The sequence below is a fragment of the Vitis vinifera genome, chromosome 2 (assembly GCF_030704535.1).
Source record: "Vitis vinifera cultivar Pinot Noir 40024 chromosome 2, ASM3070453v1".
Classification (NCBI taxonomy): domain Eukaryota; kingdom Viridiplantae; phylum Streptophyta; class Magnoliopsida; order Vitales; family Vitaceae; genus Vitis; species Vitis vinifera.
This window is the reverse complement of record NC_081806.1, coordinates 20,012,135-20,033,532: the sequence shown is the minus strand read 5'-3', so window position 1 is coordinate 20,033,532 and position 21,398 is coordinate 20,012,135. Positions and strand designations below refer to the sequence as shown.

The following is a 21,398-nucleotide window of genomic DNA, read 5'->3' as shown; positions in this document are numbered from 1 at the left end:
AAAAAAGGAGTGGGTTGGGCTGGACTGCACCGTTTCTAAGAGTGTAGAAGAATCGGTGACATGGCCATTAAAATCACCGATATTTCGGCGATAAAAGCGGAAATGTGATGAAATATTGACTTAATAATGTGCTTGTCTGAGCTAATAAGGGAACTCTAGGAGATTAAGGGGATTCTCAAGGGTCATAAGTGTTCACATGACAATGAAATGTTCTTAGTATCCGAATTATTATTTTAACTTAATACTTAAATTTGTTTTTCACGATATTAAGTTATTTTATTAAACATACTTAGGTGATATTTGTTTTTTTTTTTTTACTTAATTTTAAATAAAACTTAAAATTAAATAGTATTTAATAATGTGAAGTATTAAATAATTTATTTATTTAATATTTTATTTTTATTAAGTATTAAGAAGTGAAAAAAAATCAATAAGTTACTTGTAGCATTAAAAAAAAGAAGTCAAGTATTTAAAAATTTTCAATTTAGTAAAAAAAATTTAAGAAATAAGTAATAAGATAACAAAAATAAATAATAAATAATGTGACATTTGAAAACAAGTTGTTTTTAACAAAAAGTTAAAAAAGAAAATAACACTTTGATTTATTTAATAACTTAAATTAAATTATTAAATCAAATAAATCATTAAATTGATTTATTAAACATTTAACCTTGAATAATGCAAATTTAAACTTTTAAGGATCAAATTATATCAAATACAATATATATCTTATTGCTCGAAGTAATCTCAAAAAACGCAATAGCGACAAATTCAAACCAAAACAAACTTGATATAGAGGTTTGCTTTGATAAACTAATTGTTTTTTTTTTTTTTTTTTTCATTTTAATCAATTTTTTTAAAAAGTAATGCTATTATATTCTCTATTATTTTTTAAATGAACACATTAGCCAAATTTTCTTAATTTAATGCAAAATTCATAAATTAAAAAATTAATATATATTTTTATATTAATTAAAGCGAGGAGGGAAAAATAGCTTAAATTATGATCTAAATTAAAATTAAAAACTATAATAATAATTAATAAGATTTTGAAAGAAACGTGTCAGTTGTGTGTCAGTGAACGTGTCGTCGTCACCTCTGCTTCAGACTTTCTCAACTACTCAACTCTGAACACCTCAACTCTACTCTCTTTCTTCCTCTTAGTCTCTCTCTCTGGGCTCTCGGTAAGTATCGCCTCCTTTTTCTTCTTCTTTTTCTTTCTTTCCAAACACCCTCCATTTGGTTCCCGAGAAAACCCTGGGATAACTCGACAGCATGAAATTCCCAGTCCCTCTCTTTCTTTTACCATTTCTTTTCAGTTTCCGGATAAAACCAAGAAAGGTGGTTGTTTTTGTTTTTTTGTTTTGTTTTGTTTTTTGGCCTTTTTCTCGGCAATCAAACGGAGGGATGATAAATTTGATGGAATCTAAATGCACCCCATTTCTCTTGGCTTTGATTTGGACGTGGTTTTGTGATTGCATGTGCGTGAGAGAGATATCCGGAGTATTTTTGGTTCAGGGGATTAGGGTTTGGTTTTACCTGATTAATCCCGAATCTCAGAGCAGAGGGTTAATCTTGCTCTGCTTAATGTTATCGGCTGTTTGTTATTTCAATGTTTATTCTGATTGGCTTTTTTTGGTGTTCTCTAATTATATTGTTTAATTCATGAATTGAAGGTGGAGGAATGAGAAAATTTTGAGCTAGGGTTTTAGGAATCATTGGATAGAATTGATAACGTAAGTGTAAGTAGTGAACGATCAACATACAAGCTATTTTGCATAAGTGGGCATAATTCAAATTATTAAGACACGATTGTTTCACTTAATTTTTTGTAATATTTTCACTTGGAATGATCTTAGATGATCCATAATGTGTAGAGGAAATTCTATCTTGATTGCCACCAGCTGAAATTGAATTAACCTTTCAATGATTTATGGGCCTATTTGGCAAAACAAAATATGATACACAGTTTTCGTGGCTTATTCTCCATGAAGTAACTATTTACTTGTACACAATGCAAAAGTTTTTAAAGTAACACTTCGCTGAAAACATCTGAAAACGTGTGAAATTTGTTATAAAGCAATTTGTTTGTGGAACAAATATGAAAAAAAACTGTTTGATATGTGTTTTATGAATCAAAAATTGTTTGATATGTGTTTTCTGAATTAAAAACTGTTTTCTGTTTTTAGGAATCAGAACACCTCTAATAATGCTATGGCAAGCTTTGACAAGAAGTTCCTCAATGTCGACGAGGAGGACATTTGCAACCGTAAAGAAATAAACAATGACCAAAATGTTCAGAAAGGAAAAAAAGATCAAAAGAAAAAGGAAAATGAAAAAATTTACTCCAATTATTAGAAACTAAGAGGCCTTGTAATTTCTGCAGACTAACCGCAAACGTGAGCTATATGGTTGGCAAAACATTCCATGTCAAGCCCTTGTAGTAGAAATCTGAAGAAACCCTGGAAAATGATCTCCCAGGCTATGAAAGTTCTAGGAGAGGATTTCAGAGTTTTGATGCCTAGGAACTTCTAGGGCGATTTCTGCATCCACCCCACCAATAAAAGAATAAATAAAGTAGTAAATGTCAAAATCTTTCTGCTTAAAGCTATTTTTTATATTGAACTTTGAAATTGCAACATAAAGTGTTTTCATTTTTTTTTAACAATGCAAATTATTAATTAGAATATTTGCAGTGATTTGTGTTATTCATCGTTCTGAGAACTTGTTTGGAAAACATTTTAGGATACTTCATTGACTTGGGGTATTCTAGCACCTTTCCTTTGTTGTTTTTAGTGCTTGCATGACTGCTATTTCACTTGCATTATATAAGTGCAATTGCTTCTTTTTTTGTGAAGGGGAGTGCTTTATCTTCATATGATGCATTTTCTGTTGGAACTTAAACATTCTGGCTTCAAGCTTCATTCAACTAGTGGACATGTAGCTAAGAAGAGAAGGCATTAAAATTGGTGGATAGGGGTGGATCCAATGGGGCTGTTACCTGAGTTGATGGCCACTATAATAATCTTGGTGACAAAGCCTTTCTCACTGTTCAAACTTCTATGCATAATTTGTGTGAAAACCTTGTTCATTATTGCTTACACTTGGATGGAATTGGTGAGGGCTGCCATCTACTTCCATGTGAACATCTTCTGGAGAATTGTGATTTGGACAGTTGCTTTGATATCTCTCCCTGTACGAATTTTGACTGCCTTACAGAGAGAAAGGCTGGTTAGTTTATCTTTTCTTTATCTTAAGTTTGTTTGCATAAACTTAAGTGCTTCTTTAAATGCCAAGTTATTGTAAACTTCAGCATGCACATTACTGTGTTCTTAGTGTGTAAATAAATAGTGTTTTTTCTCTAAAAAAATTGTACACTTGTATATAAAAACACATAATTTTAATTAATGAGAAGTTCAACTAAGAGAGGAGGAGGGGAAAAGGGAAAGATTAAGGTGTTTTGGGGGGGGTTAGTTAAGCCTGATGCTGATCCGGTTGATCTCCCTTGCCATTTAGTTTCAATATACATGTTCAATATTTGGTATGAATTGGTATCACTTTATACTCAATTTGAGTTCAAGGGTTTTAGAGTCAGTGGCCTGCTGGTCTAATCTATTCTCATTGCCTCTCATCACCTCTCATTGCTAAAGGCTGTGGGATTAGGTTTGTATTAGATTGGACCTATTTGGTAGTGAACTTTGTAAAACCAAATATATGATCATTATGATTGTTTCCTTCTGCTAGTTTTGATTTTATTTTCATGGCATTGAGACTCCAGTTATGCATTCCAGGCATACAGACAGGATGGGTGGTAGCCCTAAAGAGGAAAACATAGCTTCAAATACCCTCATACATCATGGCTGATAAAAACTTGTTCTTGGCCTTAAATAAGGCCTTCTGGAGAGTTTACAGAGCTTTCTTTAGCCTTCTTCCCGAGGGTGCCCTCATATCTCTATTATGCATTATCAACTTCCTTACCCTATATGATCATTATGATTCTTTCCTTCTGCTAGTTCTGATTTTATTTTCATGACATTGAGACTCCAGTTATGCATTCCAGTCCTGAGAAACATGACCGGTGTAATTATCTCGAGTCATCCCTGTTATGAATTTCTTCAAATACTCATTAGAAGAGTACAAAATCTCATTCAAATCTATTATAGAGTTGATGAATCAATAATTTTGATAGCTGACTTAAGATTAAATTATTATTGTTGTTAACAGTACCTGCTCTGGCTCCAATACATGTCTTCCCCTGCTGTTTTCTCTCTTTTCTTTTACATTATTCCTGTCTGACAGAGTTCTTGATTAATTAAGCTGCCTGTTTCCTATTGTTTCAGTAATGCATGCACTGTGTTGCCTCTCCTAATACAGTTTTGATACAAGAATCCTTTTTATGCTATGCAGCTGGAAATGCATCTACAAGAGATGCAGATTGATTTGGAGAATCTCATGTGGGATAGGAAGGAACTTGAAGGCCATCTGAAGGTAGCCACTAAAGAACATAGGGTGATGGAGATGATGTTATTAGAACTTGAAGAGGAACATGATAAGGCGATTGTCAAAATTGAGCTCTTAGAGAGTAAGGTAATGACTGTCCTCTTGCAAGCTTTGAGCCAGACTACTCCCATGCTAGTTATCCTGAGCAATATAAATATTTTTGTGAGTTTCCCTTTTGGAAAGAGGTCTTGGCTCTGTCAAGTTTGTGATATTGCTATGAACTCCATTAGTTTCTCTTATTATGATTGCCTCAATCAAATTGCATTAGTTTAAAAAAGAAGGTACCAGAGGGAGAGATAACGACCATCCTCTCCCATGCTGGTTGTACTCTGTAATTTAAAACTTTCTGTGAGTTTCCCTGCAGTTTTGGAAGTCAAATTTGCAATATTGCAATTTAACTTCATTAGTTTCTCCTATTATAATTGCCCCATTCAAATTGCATAAGTTAAAAACAGAAGTTACAATGCCTGCAGCTTTGGAAAGAGTACTCATCTCATTCAAGCTTGTGATATTTCTATTTTTCTCTTACTATAGTTGCCACTTAAAAAAAGAAGGTGCAAGGGAGGGAGTTTTGGAATGAGTATTCATTTCTGTCAAGTTTGTGATATTGCTATTTAACTTCTTTAGTTTTCCCTTATTTTATTGTCACAATCAAATTGCATAAGTTGAAAAATTATGGGTGCAAGGAAGGGAGGGATAGATCAATCTATAGCCTACACATGCTCATCAATGCACATAGTTTTCACCCTAAACATCATATACATGTCATGCAGACATTTTCTTATGATGTTTTGCATACAGTGACAATGTCTCCAATTTGGATTCCTTAATTTGAACTTTCATGGCTGTTTCCTGGGTAACCTAGGGCAATTGGGGATTAGGGCTATGTTCAAAGATCATTGTGGTGCTATAGTGAGAACCTCCTCCTAGCCGATGTAGGCTTGTTATAGCTGCTGGTGCAGCATTGAGTGGACTTGAATGAGGCAAATTCTTTGGGACTTATCAATCTCGTAGTTGATGGGACTCTGCCAGTGTGATCTCTTATGTGTTTCAAGGGGAGAGGGTACTTTGAAACTGGACTGTCAGGTGTGGCAAGGGTTGGACTTCTCTTTTACCAGGATACCTAGATCAGCCAACCAAGTTCCGATCAGTTGGCCAAAAATGCACTTGATGAGAAACTTAAAAACAAACTATCGACGGTATATTGCATTAGGGGATTTCCTGTCACAATATGAATCTGCAGCTAAGTTAGATTCCAATATTTTGTGCACATGAAACCATAGTTTTAAAAGGCTCAAGGCGCAAAGTAGTCCTGGTGCTTGAGGCACAAGGTGCACCTAAGGCGCGGACTTTAGTGAAGTGAGGCGCACCCTAATTTACATATATATTTTTATATAATGTAATCAAATTTAACAATCATTTATTTGTCCTAAACACATAAATCATCAAATATCATGCAAAACTTCAATTTAATCAACAAAAAACATAAAAATAAAGAACTCCAAGCATAAAAACAAATCCAAATCCATATTGCTAATAGCCTAATACATATCCAAATCCAAAGTTTCCAAACCAAAACATGAAATTTGTCCACAATTCAAAAACATTATTAAAAAACACTTAAGTAACAAATTTGTCCACAACAAGCAATCATCACTCCTCTAAATCAACAAAATCATCATCATCATCATTTCCATCATCACATTTGCAGCCTTCCCCATCTTCTTCATTTGCTAAATCAACTATTTCTCCATTTTCATCTTCATCTATTAGTGAATGAGAAGGCAAAGTTCTAGAGCTTGAAGTTATCTCCCTCATTGGTGGTATGCTTGAGCTTTCTCTAGCTCTAGCTCTAGTTTCAAACTTGGCCTCCTCAACTCCAGTAGCTCTAGCAACATCACCCCATGTCAAATTATCATCATCAAATACAAAATCATCTTGTGCACCTCCTTGAGAATCCTCATCTTCCATTCTTCCTATCAACCATTCATTGCTATTATCCATACCTTTCAAGGAAATTGGGTCATTGGTGTTATGTTCATTGTATCTTCTCTTCAAGGCTCGATTATACTTAATGTATACCAAATCATTCAAGCATTGATGATCTAACCTATTTCTCCTCTTGCTATGAATTTGCAAAAATTTGTAAGCTCATAAATATATTTTAAAGTTTTAACTTTTAACTTTTAAGTTACATTCAAGACTCTATTAGACTATTACTTGTAATTATTTTCGTCACTTACATTTTCAAAGATGCTCCAATTTCGTTCACAACCCGATGCACTACATGTTAAGTTGAGGATTTTCATTGCAAACCTTTGCAAATTTGGAGCTAAAGCTCCATATGTAACCCACCATTCAGCTGTAGTATATATATTAACAATTTAGTGAAACAATTCACCTATTTTAGCAAAAATACAATCAAATCATTTAAATAAACAAAACTAAATAATTGACCTAGTGCTCTAGTCTTCTTTGTCCTAACAACTAACTCATTCCCGAAGAGTCCTTTGGCATTTGTGTACAAACTCACTTCGGCCACAACTTTTTCTTGCTTAGCAAGGTCTCTTGTCAGCCTTAAGATGCATTTATAGAAATCACTCATAATCTCTATATCATGCTCTATTTCTGGTTTATCATAGAAGAATTCCGGGTTCAAAAAGTACCATGCTACATGCAAAGGCTGATGAAGCTAAATCTCCCACCTCTTATCAATGATTTTGAAGATTTCTTTGTACTTCTCTTCATTTCGATTAAAACTTCTCACAATTGTATCCTTAGCTCTAGTCATGGCCTCATAGATGTATCCCATAGGGGTTTTTTTTTCACCATCAACCAAACGAAGCACACAAACAAGGGGACCTAAAACCTTTAAGCAAAACACAATAGTGTTCCAAAATGAAGGCATTAGAACTATGTTGGCTATAGTTTTCCCCTTCTACTTTTTGCCCATTTACTATCTGACCAATCTGAACTTGTAAACATCTTCCTCAAGTTTTTTTTTTGTTCATGCAACCGCGATAATGTGATGAAAGCAGTTTCAAACCGAGTCTTAGCAAGCCTAAGGAATTCCCTTTGTCCAGTAAACCGCCTTATCATGTTGAGTAGCCCTGAGCGATTATAAATATACCCATTTAGTGATATAACCCTCTCCAATGTCCTCTTGATCTTTGGTAGCTTTCCAATATCTTCCAACATGAAGTCAAGGCAATGTGCAACACATGGTGTCCAATACAAATGCGGGCGCTTTAATTCTAACAACTTCCTCATGTGACATTGTAGATAATAAATTTACATAAATTCTCAAGATAAATAATCAAATTTTAAAAGTAAATAAAAAATCAAGAAGTAGTATTTATTACCTGCCATCACATAACTTGAGTGATTATCTGTTATAACTTGAATAACATTATCCTCACCAACTTGCTCTACCCATTTGTCAAGTAACTCAAACATTTTTTCTCCCGTCTTAATCATTGAAGAAGCATTAATAGATTGCATGAACATGGTTCCCTTTGAACAACTAACCAAAAAGTTCACCAAAGTTCTCTCTTTCCTATCGGTCCATCCATCCGATATAATTGAACATCTATTTTTTTTCCATTCCACCATATGATCTTTCATCAAATCTTTTGTGAGAGTCAATTCTTTTTTAAGGTTAGTAACTCTTACCTCATGAAGAGTTGGTCCCTTCATATGCATACCATATTGGCCAATGGCCTCAACCATTGGTTGGAAACTTGGATATGTGACTGCATTAAATGAAATAACAACCTCATACATCCATCTTGTGATAAACATATAAGCTCTTCCTCTTGCTTTGTTTTTGTAGGCATCATTGATGGTAGTTTGGTTTATTTTCCCACTCCTTTGATTTTGAACAACCATCTCTGCATTAAGAGTGAAAAAATGATCCATAGGACCTTTTTGTCTTGGTTTTTTTGAAGAAAACATCCTACCACCACTTCCTCCTCGGTTACTACCTCCACTACAAATGTTGGTGACATTCATTCTACTATTAATCTCCTCACCAAAATCTTCATCTTCCAAACCAAACAAATCTTCATTAACATCTTCACTCCCCATATTCATTTGCTCTTTTTGACTTTTCTTGAAGCTCATATACTCTTCCATTTCTTCTCTAATATGTTCTGAACATTTTCTACACTTTTTATCATTTCTATATCCACCAACAAGTTGTTGTTTGTGTCTATATATGCCTCATTTGGTTACTTTATCATAAAAAATGCATATGATGGTGTTTAAATCTTTTTCATTAACCAAACGAGCATACTTCCATCCGAGATCTCTTATTCCACTTGCACTAGAGTTCACTTGAGTTTCACTCTCATTATCCATCCTACAAACAAATTATCTATATTGTAATAAAATAATTATAATTAAATTAGGAAAAAAAAATTGAAAAAAAAAATATGCATATCACATTAACAAAAAAATATGCACATGAGTGTTTTTTGTTTGTTTATTTTTATTTAGTAGAATTTTCATGTCAAAATACAATATTTATTTATTTTTTTTAAAAATGCCAATGAGAGTTATGAGACAAGAACCGAAAAAAATGTAGAAAAGTGAAGAAAAAAGAAAAATACCAAGGTTCCGGAATGGTACGTCTATTTTTCCTCCTCTTCTTTGTCTTCTTCACTTCTCCACTATACGACTGAGGCTAGGGCAAAATTTGGGAGAGTTGTCGGGTTGAAAACAACTAGAAAAGGGGGCTGGAAGAGAAAACATGGCCAAAACGGCGTCATTTTGGCCTATTTTTTAATTTTAAAGGAACATGCTTTAAAACGACGTCATTTTGGTCTGTTCTTTTTAAAATAAAAAGGGCCAAAATGACGTTGTTTTGACCCTTTTTAAAAAGGTCCAAAATGATGTCATTTTGGACCCTAATCTCCAAACGACGTTGTGTTGGTCCCAAAAATAAAAATAAAAATTAGGGCTTCTCTCTATTCTCTGCAACCCAACGCTAGAGGAGAAGAGAAGGAAAAGAAGGAGAAGAAGGAGGTAAGGGATCGAGGCGTACCTGTGGACCGCGTCGTGCCTTCGTGAAAGGGTGTCGCTTACCTTCAGGCGAGGTGCCGGAGGGTGGCATTGCGCCGCTTGGAGCCTAGGCGCGCCTTTCACAACTATGTATGAAACTTTCTCACTCTTGCTTGAAATGTAGTGGATATGTTTACGGTTTCTTCTAGAGGAAAGTGCTGGTTTGGAGAGTCAAAATCCTTTGAGATTTCGATAGAGGAGGTTAAAAGGAAGGTGCTTGGGAAGATCTGCAAGAGAGGCTGAAATTTTCTTACGTGGTAATGGTTTGGAGGGAAGGGCTAGGCTTTGCTAGTGGAAGGGGTGGAGACCTGTTGGGCAGCTAAGGATGGGAAACCCTTTAGAAAAGGTTGGATGGAGGGGGGTCGACATTTTTTGTTGGAGTTGCACAACAATAGAGCAGGGCATTTCTTGTTGTGTACTGTTTTTTCAGTGGAAGAAAAGAGGTTCTCCTTGGTTTTCCTTGAGGGGAGAGGCCTTTTAAGGGGGTGGAAGATCTTGTCCAATAAGTTGAGGAGCCTTGGTATTTCCTCGAACTTTAAGGGGGCGGAGGAGTCCTTTATAGCTTCAAAATAGGTGATGATCTCCCGTGATCGTGGCATGGGGAAAGAGGGATCAAATGCTAAGGTGGTGACCAATGTTTCAGTAATCTCGTGTAATGTTGTTTGGGTTGAAATTAAGGAGGTGATTGACAAGAATGAGGAAGCTTTGAATTGAAGTCTTGTGGGTAGAATTTGTATTTTTTTTCCTTTTTTGAGGGGCGGGTGGGGGGAGGTCTCGGATGAATTAGGCTTTGTGTACTTGGCACCTGAAAAGGAAGCTTTTGTTAGCCTTGATGGAGGTTCCTTCATTCTCTTTGGGTTTGAATTTGGAGGTGAAGTTGAGAGGGTGCTTCACTCAAGAGTGAGTTGTTTTAAGGGAAGATTTCTCCTTTTGGAATGGAGGAATCCCTCTGTTGGATTCTATGAGGAGGAGGGTGGTGTTTGTGAAGTGTGGGTAAGGATTTTGGGACTCCCTTTGCATCCATAGAGAAAAGTTTTGTTTAAAAGGTTAGGGGACGCTTGTGAGAGGTTTGAAGTCGTTGATAAGGACACGATAGAGCATCAAAACTTGCTTTGGACTAGAGTCCTTGTTGAGACCAAAGGGTGGAAGGTGTTAAATTCTTTGTAGGTGGTGGTGTGAACCTCTTGCTTTGTGACTCATCTTTGGTAGGAGATTCCCCCTTAGAGGAGCGAGTTGGTGGTCTTCTTTGGTTTACAGTGAAAAGTTAGCTAGAGAAGAAAAAGAGGATGGATCACATGCTTGGGAGAGAGTGGCAGTTGAGGTCTCTGAAAAGGTAGATGGTCAGGTGTTGATTGAAGGCCCTTTGTGCTTTGCAAAAGGAGGGGAAGGTACAATAGCTAAAAGGATGGGGCTTAACAGGCCTATAGGGCCACAACCTACTTCCTTTGCCTTTACTTGTGGGCCTAGTGGGGAGATTGAAGTGGTTGTTGGCCCTAGTGCAGTTTTGTTGGCTACTTTTGGGTTTAGGGCCAAGTTGGGCCTTGTATAGGGTGGGGGGGCTAGAAGGCCCAGTTTGGAAAGAGGCCCTTAGTTCTTCTTTGATGTTAGATCGGGGTCATCCTAAGAGAATGGGTAAGAACAACCTTGGGCTAGCTTTTAAGCCCATTCCCCTAGGATCCTCCAAAATGGAGAGAGCCAACTAGAGTTCTTCCTCAGTTAACACTTGTTCTGTGACAGAGAGCAAGGACGCTCTAGATCCTTGCATGTCAAAGTTGTCCTTGTCGGAGGAGTGGAAGGTGCCTTTCACCGACGAAGCCCTGGCCACCGGCCAACAAGTTTCAAGGTTCAGTTCTTAGGGCTCCTTTTTCTTTGGGGGATGGGTTTTCTTCTTCTTCTACTCCTGTCTTGATAGCGGAAAATGCTTTTCAGGGGAAAGTTTGTCGTGTGGCCTTGGGGAGAGAGTTGGGAGGGGATGAGAGGATTGCGCTTGGAGGGTGAGTCAGAAAAGGGTCTTGACCACCTTTTCCTTACTCGAAGGACCCTTCACAACACTCCTTGAAAACTTAAGCAATCTGCCTTCTTGTAGCAACATCCTTAGCGGCCAACATCTAGAGCTAAAGGACCCCAAGGAAGAGAGGGGAGGAAAGCGAGGGTACCTGGATGCCTCAACCAAGAGAGCTTTGTCATTGATCTTTGTCCTACAGCTTGCTGACTAAACAACAAACATTGAGGCTTTAAGGCCATGGAATCCAGTTGCGATTCGGTGGGAGAGGATCCTGATAGCCTTCTAAGAAGTTTGCCAATTTTAGTAGCTTTGTGGGGAAGCCTGTTGTGGGTTTTGAAAAGAATGTTAGTTCTCTTTTGAGGAAGCTAGAATCAAGAAAAGAGTGTGGGGTTAAGGTCTTAGGGGAAAAATGACTTTTTTGTCATTTTGTATTGAGAGGGAAATCTATTGATGTGGAAGGAAAAAAAAACTCAACATTCCACTATATTTAATACTGATTACATTCCCCTCTATATATATATAGATGATAATACTCATCTATTTTAGGGATATTTATAACTTACCTAGAAAAAATCAAAATTGCCTCAATCTTAGCCCCTAACATTGCTAACAGATCATCAAATTAAATCTTCCTATAATTCTACACTCCCCCTCAAGTTGGGCGGTAAATATTTATTAACCTCAGCTTGGAGCTCAGATCATCAAACACCTTTCTCGGTAGAGCCTTGGTAAGAATGTCAGCTATTTGAAGGCATGTAGGCACGTACAACATCTTGATTATTCCTTCCTCTATCTTCTCCTTTATGAAATGTCGATCAATTTCCACATGTTTTGTTCTATCATGATGTACTGGATTTTTTGCAATGCTAATTACTAACTGATTATCACAGAACATTTTCATAGGTTCTTCATCTGAAATCTTTAATTCCTTTAACACCCTTCTTAACCATATTCCCTCACAAATGTCGTGTGCCATTGCCCGGAATTCAGCTTTTGCACTGCTCCTTGACACCACTAATTGCTTCTTACTTCTCCATGTGACCAGATTACCCCACACATATGTACAGTACCCTGAAGTTGATCTTTGGTCTTGTACTAATCCTGCTCAATCTGCATCGCTGAACACTTCAATATCTCTTCTTTGGTTCTTCTCAAAAAATAATCCTTTACCTGGTGTTAGTTTCAGGAATTTCAAGATTCTATACACAACCTCCATGTGTTCTTCATTTGAATTATTCATGAATTGACTTACCATGCTGACAGAAAAACCAATATCCGGTCGTGTGTGAGATAGGTATATTAGTTTACCCACTAATCTTTGGTATCTCCCTTTATCCACGGGTGCACAATTTTCCTTAGCTCCTAGTTTGGTTGTTGGATCCATAGGAGTATCTACTGGCTTACACCCAAGCATTCCAGTCTCTTTTAAGAGATCCAGGACATATTTTCTTTGTGAGACAGAGATTCCCTTTCTTGACTTTGCAATCTCCATACCTAGGAAGTATTTGAGATTCCCAAGGTCCTTGATCTCAAATTCTGCAGCTAGAAAACTTTTGATGGTGCGGATTTCCTCTTCATAATCTCCCACTAGAATTATGTCATCCACATATACAATGAAGACAACAAGCTTTCCTGCAGGAGAAAGTTTAACAAATAGAGTATGGTCCGTCTGACATTGGGAGTAGCCATGTTTCTTAACTACCTTTGTGAATCTTTCAAACCAAGCTCTTGGAGATTGCTTGAGCCCATATAGAGATCTCCTAAGTTTACAAACTTTGTTGCATGTAGTTTGTGTCTCAAATCCTGGAGGAATTTCCATGTAAACTTCTTCAGCTAGGTCCCCATTTAGGAATGCATTCTTGACATTTGGTTGGTGGAGAGGCCAGTCAAGGTTCACAGCCAAAGATAGTAGAACTTGAATTGTGTTTAACTTGGCTACAGGGGCAAATGTCTCCTCATAGTTGATTCCGTATGATTGGGTGAATCCCTTTGCAACCAGCCGTGCCTTGAATCGATTAACACTCCCATCTTCATTATATTTGACTGTGAAGATCCATTTGCAGCCTACTGGGCGTTTTCCGACTGGTAATTCTGAGATTTCCCAGGTTCCATTTTTTTCAAGTGCATGAATTTCTTCATACACTATTGATTTCCACTCAGGTGAGCTGAGAGCTTCTTTTATATTATTAGGAACCTGGATGTTGTCGAGGTTGGCAACAAATGTTTTGAACTTCGGTGACAGTCCTTCATATGACACAAATGTGTGTATAGGGTGTTTGTGCATGATCTTACACCTTTTCTCACAGCAATAGGAAAGTCACTATCATCATTGGTTTCGGGATTATAGTTACCTGATGGATCTTCACTTGATCTAGAACTTGGGTCAGACTCTTGGGATTGCTCAAGAGATGCTTGTTGTTCCATCTCCTTTTGGTTCTTTCTTCTTCTTGAGTAGGTAATCAACTCATCATTCTTTGTTGATTGAATAGTGTCCAGATTTTGAGGAGGTGGATTAGATTAGTAGGCGGACTGTTGGTTTGATCTTGAGAAGGAGATTCTAGGAAGTAAGGAGACTCAAGGAAGAGATTTTGAGGAGGAATGGATTCACGATTTAGTGATGGGCAGGGTTGGTCAGAATTAGGAGAGAAATGAGATGATTCTTCAATATCCCAAAGCTGGTATTCCTGGATAAAATTAGTCTCCCCCTGAATATCAGATTTGGAGAAATAAGGTTGTTGTTCAAAGAAGGTGACATCCATGGAGTGATAGAATTGTTTAGTGACCGGTGAGTAGCACTTATATCATTTTTGAGTTGGAGAGTACCAAAGGAAAATACATGTAAGAGCTCTAGGATCAAGTTTGTCCCTGTGTTGTTGATGGACATGGACAAAAGCTAAGCACCCGAAAACTTTGAATGGGATTGTGGAGATGATACGAGTATTAGGAAAGGACTGAAGAAGAATTTGACAGGGAGTCTGGAAGTCAAGAATACGAGATGACATCCTATTTATGAGATAGGCGGTAGTGAGGATGGCTTCACCCCAGAAAAATTTTGGTACATGGGTAGAGAACATTAGGGAGCGAGCAACATTAAGAAGATGCCGGTTTTTTCTTTCGGCAATACCATTTTGTTGAGGAGTGTTGACACAGGAACTTTGGTGAACTATACCATGACTCAAGAGATAATCATTAAGAATGGAGTTGAAATACTCTTTGGCATTGTCAGATTTTAGAATTTGGATTTTTGCTTGGAATTGTGTTTGGATCATGGTGTTGAAGGTTTTGAAAATCTGGTTTGCCTCTGATTTTTCTTTCATGAGGAATACCCATGTGAGTCTAGTGTGATCATCAATAAATGAAATGAACTAGCGAGAACCAGTAACATTTTTTATCCTAGAAGGACCCCATAGATCACTTTGAATCATGGAAAAAGGTTGAGATGCTTTGTAGGATCGGTTAGGATAAGAATTACGAATATGTTTAGAAAATTGATAGATCTCACATTGAAACTCATTTGGATTTTTATTATGGAATAATGAAGGAAGCAACTTCTCAAGATACAAGAAATTTGGATGACCTAACATGTAGTGCCACAACATAATTGCACTATCATTATTAGACTGACTCACAGACAAAGAAATAGGACTACTGGACACTGAACAATCAAAGTGATGAGTTGCTCCTTGAGGAGGATCATTAACCTCTAGAAGATAGAGCCCCGAACACATCTTAGCATTGCCAATTGTCTTCCTCGAGTCCAAGACCTGAAATTCACACAGATTTAAGCCAAATTTAGTAACACAGTTGAGATCCCGAGTGAGTTTACTAATGGATAGTAAATTGCAATTTAATTTTGGCACAAGGAGAACTGAATCAAGAGTGATGTTCTTTGAAACTCTAACAGAACCTGTACCAGCCACCTTTGAGAGTGAACCATCGGCTATTCTCACAGTTAAATTTTTATAGCATGGATTGTAAGTGGAAAAAAACTTCTCATCTCCAGTCATATGATCAGATGCTCCCGAGTCTATAATCCATGGACTTAGCTTCTCCTTTTTAACATTTAGAGCACTCAAAAAATTACCTTTTTGTGCCAAGGAACCAGTACGAACCATAGTGGGGGTAGGTGCAGGCAAGGATTGGCTAAACAATTTTTGTAAGACTTCTATTTGTTCCTTGCTGAAGGGAGTGGGTTCAGGTGATGGTTTTTCATCCATGGAGACAAGGTTGCCCCGTCCTTCTTTGTCATTGGCAAACCGGGAAGGCTTCCAGTCTGCAGGTTTGCCGTGAATCTTCCAGCAGGTGTCCTTGGTGTGACCAGGATGTCGGCAATGATCACACCATGGTCGCCCTTTCTTTGGTCTGTGATCATTGTTGTTGGATGGATTTCCTTTAACTGCAAGGGCTAAGCTCTCAAGATTTGTCACAGAATCTTGAGAGCCCATCATGATTTTCTTTCGACTTTCCTCTCTCCGAACTTTTGAAAATGCTTCCCGGATATTTAGTAGTGGTTTGGATCCTAAGATTCTTCCTCGTACTTCATCAAGATTCTTATTTAATCCAATCAGAAATTTGTATATTCTTTTCCGTTCAATAATCTGTTTGTACTTGATTCCATCACCCGGACAGCTCCAATTGTGCTCCTCGAACAAGTCCAGCTGCTGCCAGTAGTGATTTGAGTGTGTTGAAGTAGCTGAGTCACCGTTAACTCTCCTTGGCGGAAGTCATGGAGAACACTCTTCACCTTGAACAATTCCGACGTATTCTCATTGTTAGAATACGTTTCCTTGGCAATGTCCCAAATCTCCTTTGCTGTTCCATAGAGAAGAAAATTTTCTCCAATGTCATTTGTCATGGAATTAATGAGCCATGACATGACCATATTATTTTCAACATTCCAGACTTTGAACTTTTTATCTGTCTTGTTCGGTTTGGCAGCAACTCCATTGAGATGATCGTCTTTGCCCTTTCTGCATATGAACATCATTACGGAATGGGACCATTGGAGATAGTTGTTCCCATTCAGTTTGTGTCCTGTAATGGGCATGAGGTTACTATCTGCACTACTGTTGCTGGAAGCCATGGCTTCCTGATTGGAGGTGATTTGGGAAACGGTAGCAGTTGAATCACGTTTGCCGTATTTGGTCATATGAGGGAATTAGGGTTCAAAGAATGCTCTGATATCATATTGATGTGGAAGGAAAAAAAAACTCTACATTCCACTATATTAAATACTGATTACATTCCCCTCTATATATATATAGATGATAATACTCATCTATTTTAGGGATATTTACAACTTACCTAGAAAAAAATCAAAACTACCTCAATCTTCGCCCCTAACATTACTGATAGATCATCAAATTAAATCTTCCTATAATTCTACAAAATCCAAAAACTAGAATGCTCGATTAATTACAATAGGTTTCTGCTCCCTGTCAGGAGAAGGGGGAGGAGCATTGGAGTTCCAACGCTTGATTTGTGAGTTTGCTGTTTTGTTACCAATTTGGCTGAGGGATTTTGATTGCAGTTGGGTTCAATGGGGAAAATTGTATTCTTCCAGGTTGTATTTCAATTGGGGTTTTGTTGGGGGTATCCTCTGGTTTTTGAGATCTAATGCTAGGGTAAGTACAACTCTCTTGAGGGTTGGTTGTTGTTAGGGTGGTAGGTGTTTGCTTTTCCTTTCGTTGCTTGCCTTTTGGCCTTAATTGTATACTTCATGTGTATTTTGTTGCGCCATTTTGCAGGCGCCTTTAATATATTATCCTAATTTATCTATCCAAAAAAAAAAAAAAAAAATGAAGTTCTGATCAGTTGGCCAAACATTGAGCCTTTAAACTCGGGCTTTTCTGAGGTGTTTTATGTCTCTCTTTGATAATTTACATCAAGATATTGTTGTTGTGCCCTGTTTTGTTTGCTGATTTTGTGTTCTCTTGTACTCTTATAGTGACTCCTGGTTTGGAGGACATCTCCTCTTCTTTGTGATTTCTAATTCGTGCAATGAGTTATCAATTGTATGCTTCTCATGCATGCTAATTTTCAAGTTAGACTACAAAGAGAATTGTTGCAATATCTTATATCTGGTGCAATTTGATCCCAACTCTATTCCAGTTGCACTTGGTGCAAGTTTCACTTCACAGAAACCTGACCCAAGTCACAAGACCTGTGGATTACCGTTTCCTTGGATCCAGTGGCAAAATATTTATGCTGCGTTTTGATCCAGATACCTTCTAGGCACATCATCTCATTAGTTAAGTTCTGATTTCTATCATGCAGATACTCTGCCTTAAGATGGAAGGTCATTGTCTGAAGCCAGTTATTGAGCACTCTGCATAATTCACCTTAAGTAGGACCAGAGGCCATCCTTGTCATTTAGATGGTTACTTGCATTGAGTTTTAATTGCCATTTCTAGAACCACTTTCTTTGATGGCTTAGATTTGACATTCTGCATCAAACCCCAGGAATTGTTTATGAACACAAAATAATACCTAGTAGGCATTTGGTATTGTCTCCTTGGAATGAGTTGGAGACACTCGCAATTGTTGGAATTTACAAATTATTCTATTCTCAAATACACTTTTCATGGCTATGTTGTGCACAGATACAAAGTTTTTGGAGCTTGAATTTGTAGATACATAAGCACATATTGTGGGAAAATGATCATAATTATGTTCATAAAGTAGATATTTTCTACTAATGCATTCTTTTAGACTTGTGTATGTATTAATTAAAATATGCTTTTTCTTTCTATGATTCCTCTCCACAATGAGCATAATTGGGATGGGAATAATCTTATTTATTTCCATTTGATGAAAAGAGACTCAAAAGACTATTCTAGTTAAAGACATAGTCACTCAGGTCTTTTGACCTGCTCTTGCTATGGGCCCTTGCTGAATGTAGCTCTCCTCTTCTACATGTCAATTTTCTGTTTTGAGCAACACTTTCAGGGACTGATTCAACTGAAAGTCATTAGGTAGTAGGAATAATTATTCGGTTGGTGCGCAGCGATAAACATCTGTGGTGGGAAACCTACACCCACCCCACCAACCACTCCCCATCTTCCCCCTTCCCTCCTCTCCTTCTCTCCTGTCCCTAGGTTTTAAACATGAGCGCCCGGCATCTGTTTGTGCCTAGTTAAATTTGGATTAGAGAGCTAAAATTTCAATGAGTTAATGATGGGTTGAGAACCCCCTTGTAAATGATATGTGGTATGGAGAAGAATTAACCTCTAACAGATTGGAATTGTTTTGATTTAAATATGAACTCTATTCTGTTCATTTCCACAAGTTTCTCTTTTTGCTGATACAATTTACATAGGATTGCGAAGATATTGGTCCATGTTTTCTGAATTTCTCAGAAAATATGACCTGGTTCAGTTCTTTATGCATAGAGTTTCGTGTGTGTGGCTCTTGACAGGTGCAGGATCTGAAGAATGAAAATAATCGGCTGAAGGAGATTCAGGGTAGAAGACTATTGAGCCTCAAAGGTCAGGATGACACAGGGAATGACCAAAACAGTGGCATTACTGACAATTATGGCATTCCATATGGGATCCCTTCATGGAAATCTGGTTATCATGAAAGGGGCTTAATTCTTCAAGACTTTATGATGCACAGAGATGATTGGGAGAATGAGAGCAAAAGTAAAACTGAACTACCGTTCCCATCAAAATCAGGAGCAGAAGCTGCTGGGCACATCTATCCATTTACTCCTGGGATTACCTTTAGAAATTCCAACATGAATGAAGTTCTTGACCAACGAAGGGACACTGCTCTTTTACAGAGCCTGTTCAGTGCCATATTATCACTTTTGGTTGGAATGATTATCTGGGAAGCAGAAGACCCTTGTATGCCTCTTGTGGTGGCTCTCTACACTGTGGTTGGCATGTCATTGAAGAGTGTGGTTCAATTCTTCTCCACCATCAAGAATAAACCCGCTTCAGATGCTGTTGCTCTATTGAGCTTCAACTGGTTTTTACTAGGCACACTCACCTACCCAACACTGCCTAGGGTTGCTCGTATGTTGGCTCCACTGGCCTTAAGCTTTGTGGACCAGACATTGAGCTGGCTTGGTCTCTCTTCCAACTAGCCCAGAAACCAACTTGGCTCATCAAGATATCACTTTCCACCTTGTATCATAAATCTTGCACCATCAAAGTTTTGTTTATTTTGATGAATGCTCTTCATAGCCTGTACACACAGATCAATTTGCCTTAACTATTTATCTATATAATTTTTTTTGGTTAAAATTTTCCACTAGGTCTTGCAAACTGGGGTATTTAAATTCTCCATTGTTCTCAAGAGTAACTTATAGATTCTGATCATCTCAGTATTTTCAGGTGCCAATAAGCAGGCTCGGTGATTGTGCTCCAAAGAGTCTAAAGCTTTATCTCCTGGGCTATGCCTGTGCAGGCATTGGGATGGACCAGAAAATGGCAATTGAACTCTCCAGGTCAGTACAAGCCAGTGAGATGATAACATTCTACTTATTACAGAAAAACCCAAAACAAGATTCTTAGGGATGGAATAGTGGCAGTGGTCAGCGACCATATCTTTTGATACGGTCGGTTCTACACAGTCGACATGTCCTGTCCTTGTTCTGATGATATTCAAACTGGGTGGTTTCAGTTTCAAAATTTATTCAAAGCTGGGGTGGGGCCATGCAGAATAATCAACATCTGCATATCCCCCATAACAAAAATGCAATGCTGCACATTGTGACAGTGGAGTGAGGGAAAGGGACAAGAGATGCTGGGACATAGCCAGTTGTAGGCTCACATGCTTTATTGAAGGGGTGTTAGTGTGATCCATGTGACACTGCCACTTCCCTCATAATCCATGCTTATTCAAATGGGAATTTGTGAGACTGACTTATTCCTTCAGTTTTGATCTTATTATAGATTTTCCTTCATTCTTTATTTATTCTTAAAGTATAGAACATAGAATCTATATATATATATATCATTAGGTGATATTCCATTGGCCCGGCTTCTAGGATCATGGAAAGTCATATAGAAATACAATTCCTCCGGGAAAATCTCCTTAGGGCATCTGTTTCTACCTCTAGTTGTAATTAAGTAAGAGAAACTAAGGGTCTATTTGGAAAACCATTTTTGAAAATGGGGTTTTTTTTTTTATTTTATAAGAAACAGTTGAAAATATAGAGAATACATACTTTTGTACTGTATACAAGTAAATAGTCTCTTCACACAGTGAATGATCTAAAAAAACTGTTTTTCATATTTTAGTTTTTAAAGCAAAATTTTGTTATTGAAAAGATGAAAACAATTGAGAATTATTTTTTAAAATTGTTTTAAAAATTTGATTTTTGAGATCTGTTTCGAAAACATCCGCACAAGTTCTCAGCAATTTCCAAAATCCAATACTAGAATTTCGAGTTTCTAATAAGTAAGAAGTCCTATTTTATATGTCTTAGGACAGTGTCTACCCAGTTGACAACTCTCTGGTTGAGCAAGTGGAGCTATTTTAGATATATGAACAGAGAAGATGGTATTAGTTAGATGGAAGATGGTCCTAGCATAGGATCATTCAAATGACTATAGAGGAATTCTGATTTCTTCTTCATAGGCTTTTAATCAAACATTTAGGGATGAGCTTGAGATGGCCCCAAACCCAGATCCAAACTACATGCCTTAGCCTGGCCTTCGGGCCAAGACCGCTCCGGGCCACCCTGGAATGGGACCATGTTATAGAGGGGCAAACCCAAATATTTGTGTTTGGGGGAAGTAGGAAGATCCGTATTTTTTTTCTCAAATATGATGGAGAAGCGTGTTTTCTGTTTAATTTGAACAACTATTTTCAAGACTGGTTC

The 21,398-nt window shown here is 37.4% G+C and overlaps 1 protein-coding gene across 3 annotated transcripts; it reads left to right on the top strand.

The window, feature by feature from the left end:
- Positions 1 to 1,030: 1,030 nt before the first annotated feature.
- On the top strand, positions 1,031 to 19,815 carry LOC100256375 (uncharacterized). 3 transcript variants are annotated; one of them, XM_002272938.4, is made up of 4 exons: positions 1,031 to 1,184; positions 2,859 to 3,231; positions 4,408 to 4,587; positions 18,984 to 19,815. In XM_002272938.4, exons 2-4 carry the CDS (start codon positions 2,989 to 2,991, stop codon positions 19,653 to 19,655), a joined length of 1,095 nt encoding a protein of 364 aa, XP_002272974.1. In that variant the 5' UTR covers positions 1,031 to 1,184; positions 2,859 to 2,988; the 3' UTR covers positions 19,656 to 19,815. The 3 variants fall into 3 exon arrangements, with proteins under 3 accessions (XP_002272974.1, XP_010644560.1, XP_059591043.1); XM_010646258.3 differs by lacking the exon at positions 1,031 to 1,184 and adding an exon at positions 1,192 to 1,341; XM_059735060.1 differs by lacking the exon at positions 1,031 to 1,184 and adding an exon at positions 1,358 to 1,736.
- The last annotated feature ends 1,583 nt before the right edge of the window (positions 19,816 to 21,398 follow it).

Coding starts and splice junctions, on each gene's coding strand:
- LOC100256375 (XM_002272938.4), top strand. CDS start 2,989: ATGGGGCTGTTACCTGAGTTGATGGCCACTATAATAATCTTGGTGACA. Junction 3,232..4,407: donor CCTTACAGAGAGAAAGGCTG/GTTAGTTTATCT, acceptor TATGCTATGCAG/CTGGAAATGCATCTACAAGA. Junction 4,588..18,983: donor TTGAGCTCTTAGAGAGTAAG/GTAATGACTGTC, acceptor GGCTCTTGACAG/GTGCAGGATCTGAAGAATGA.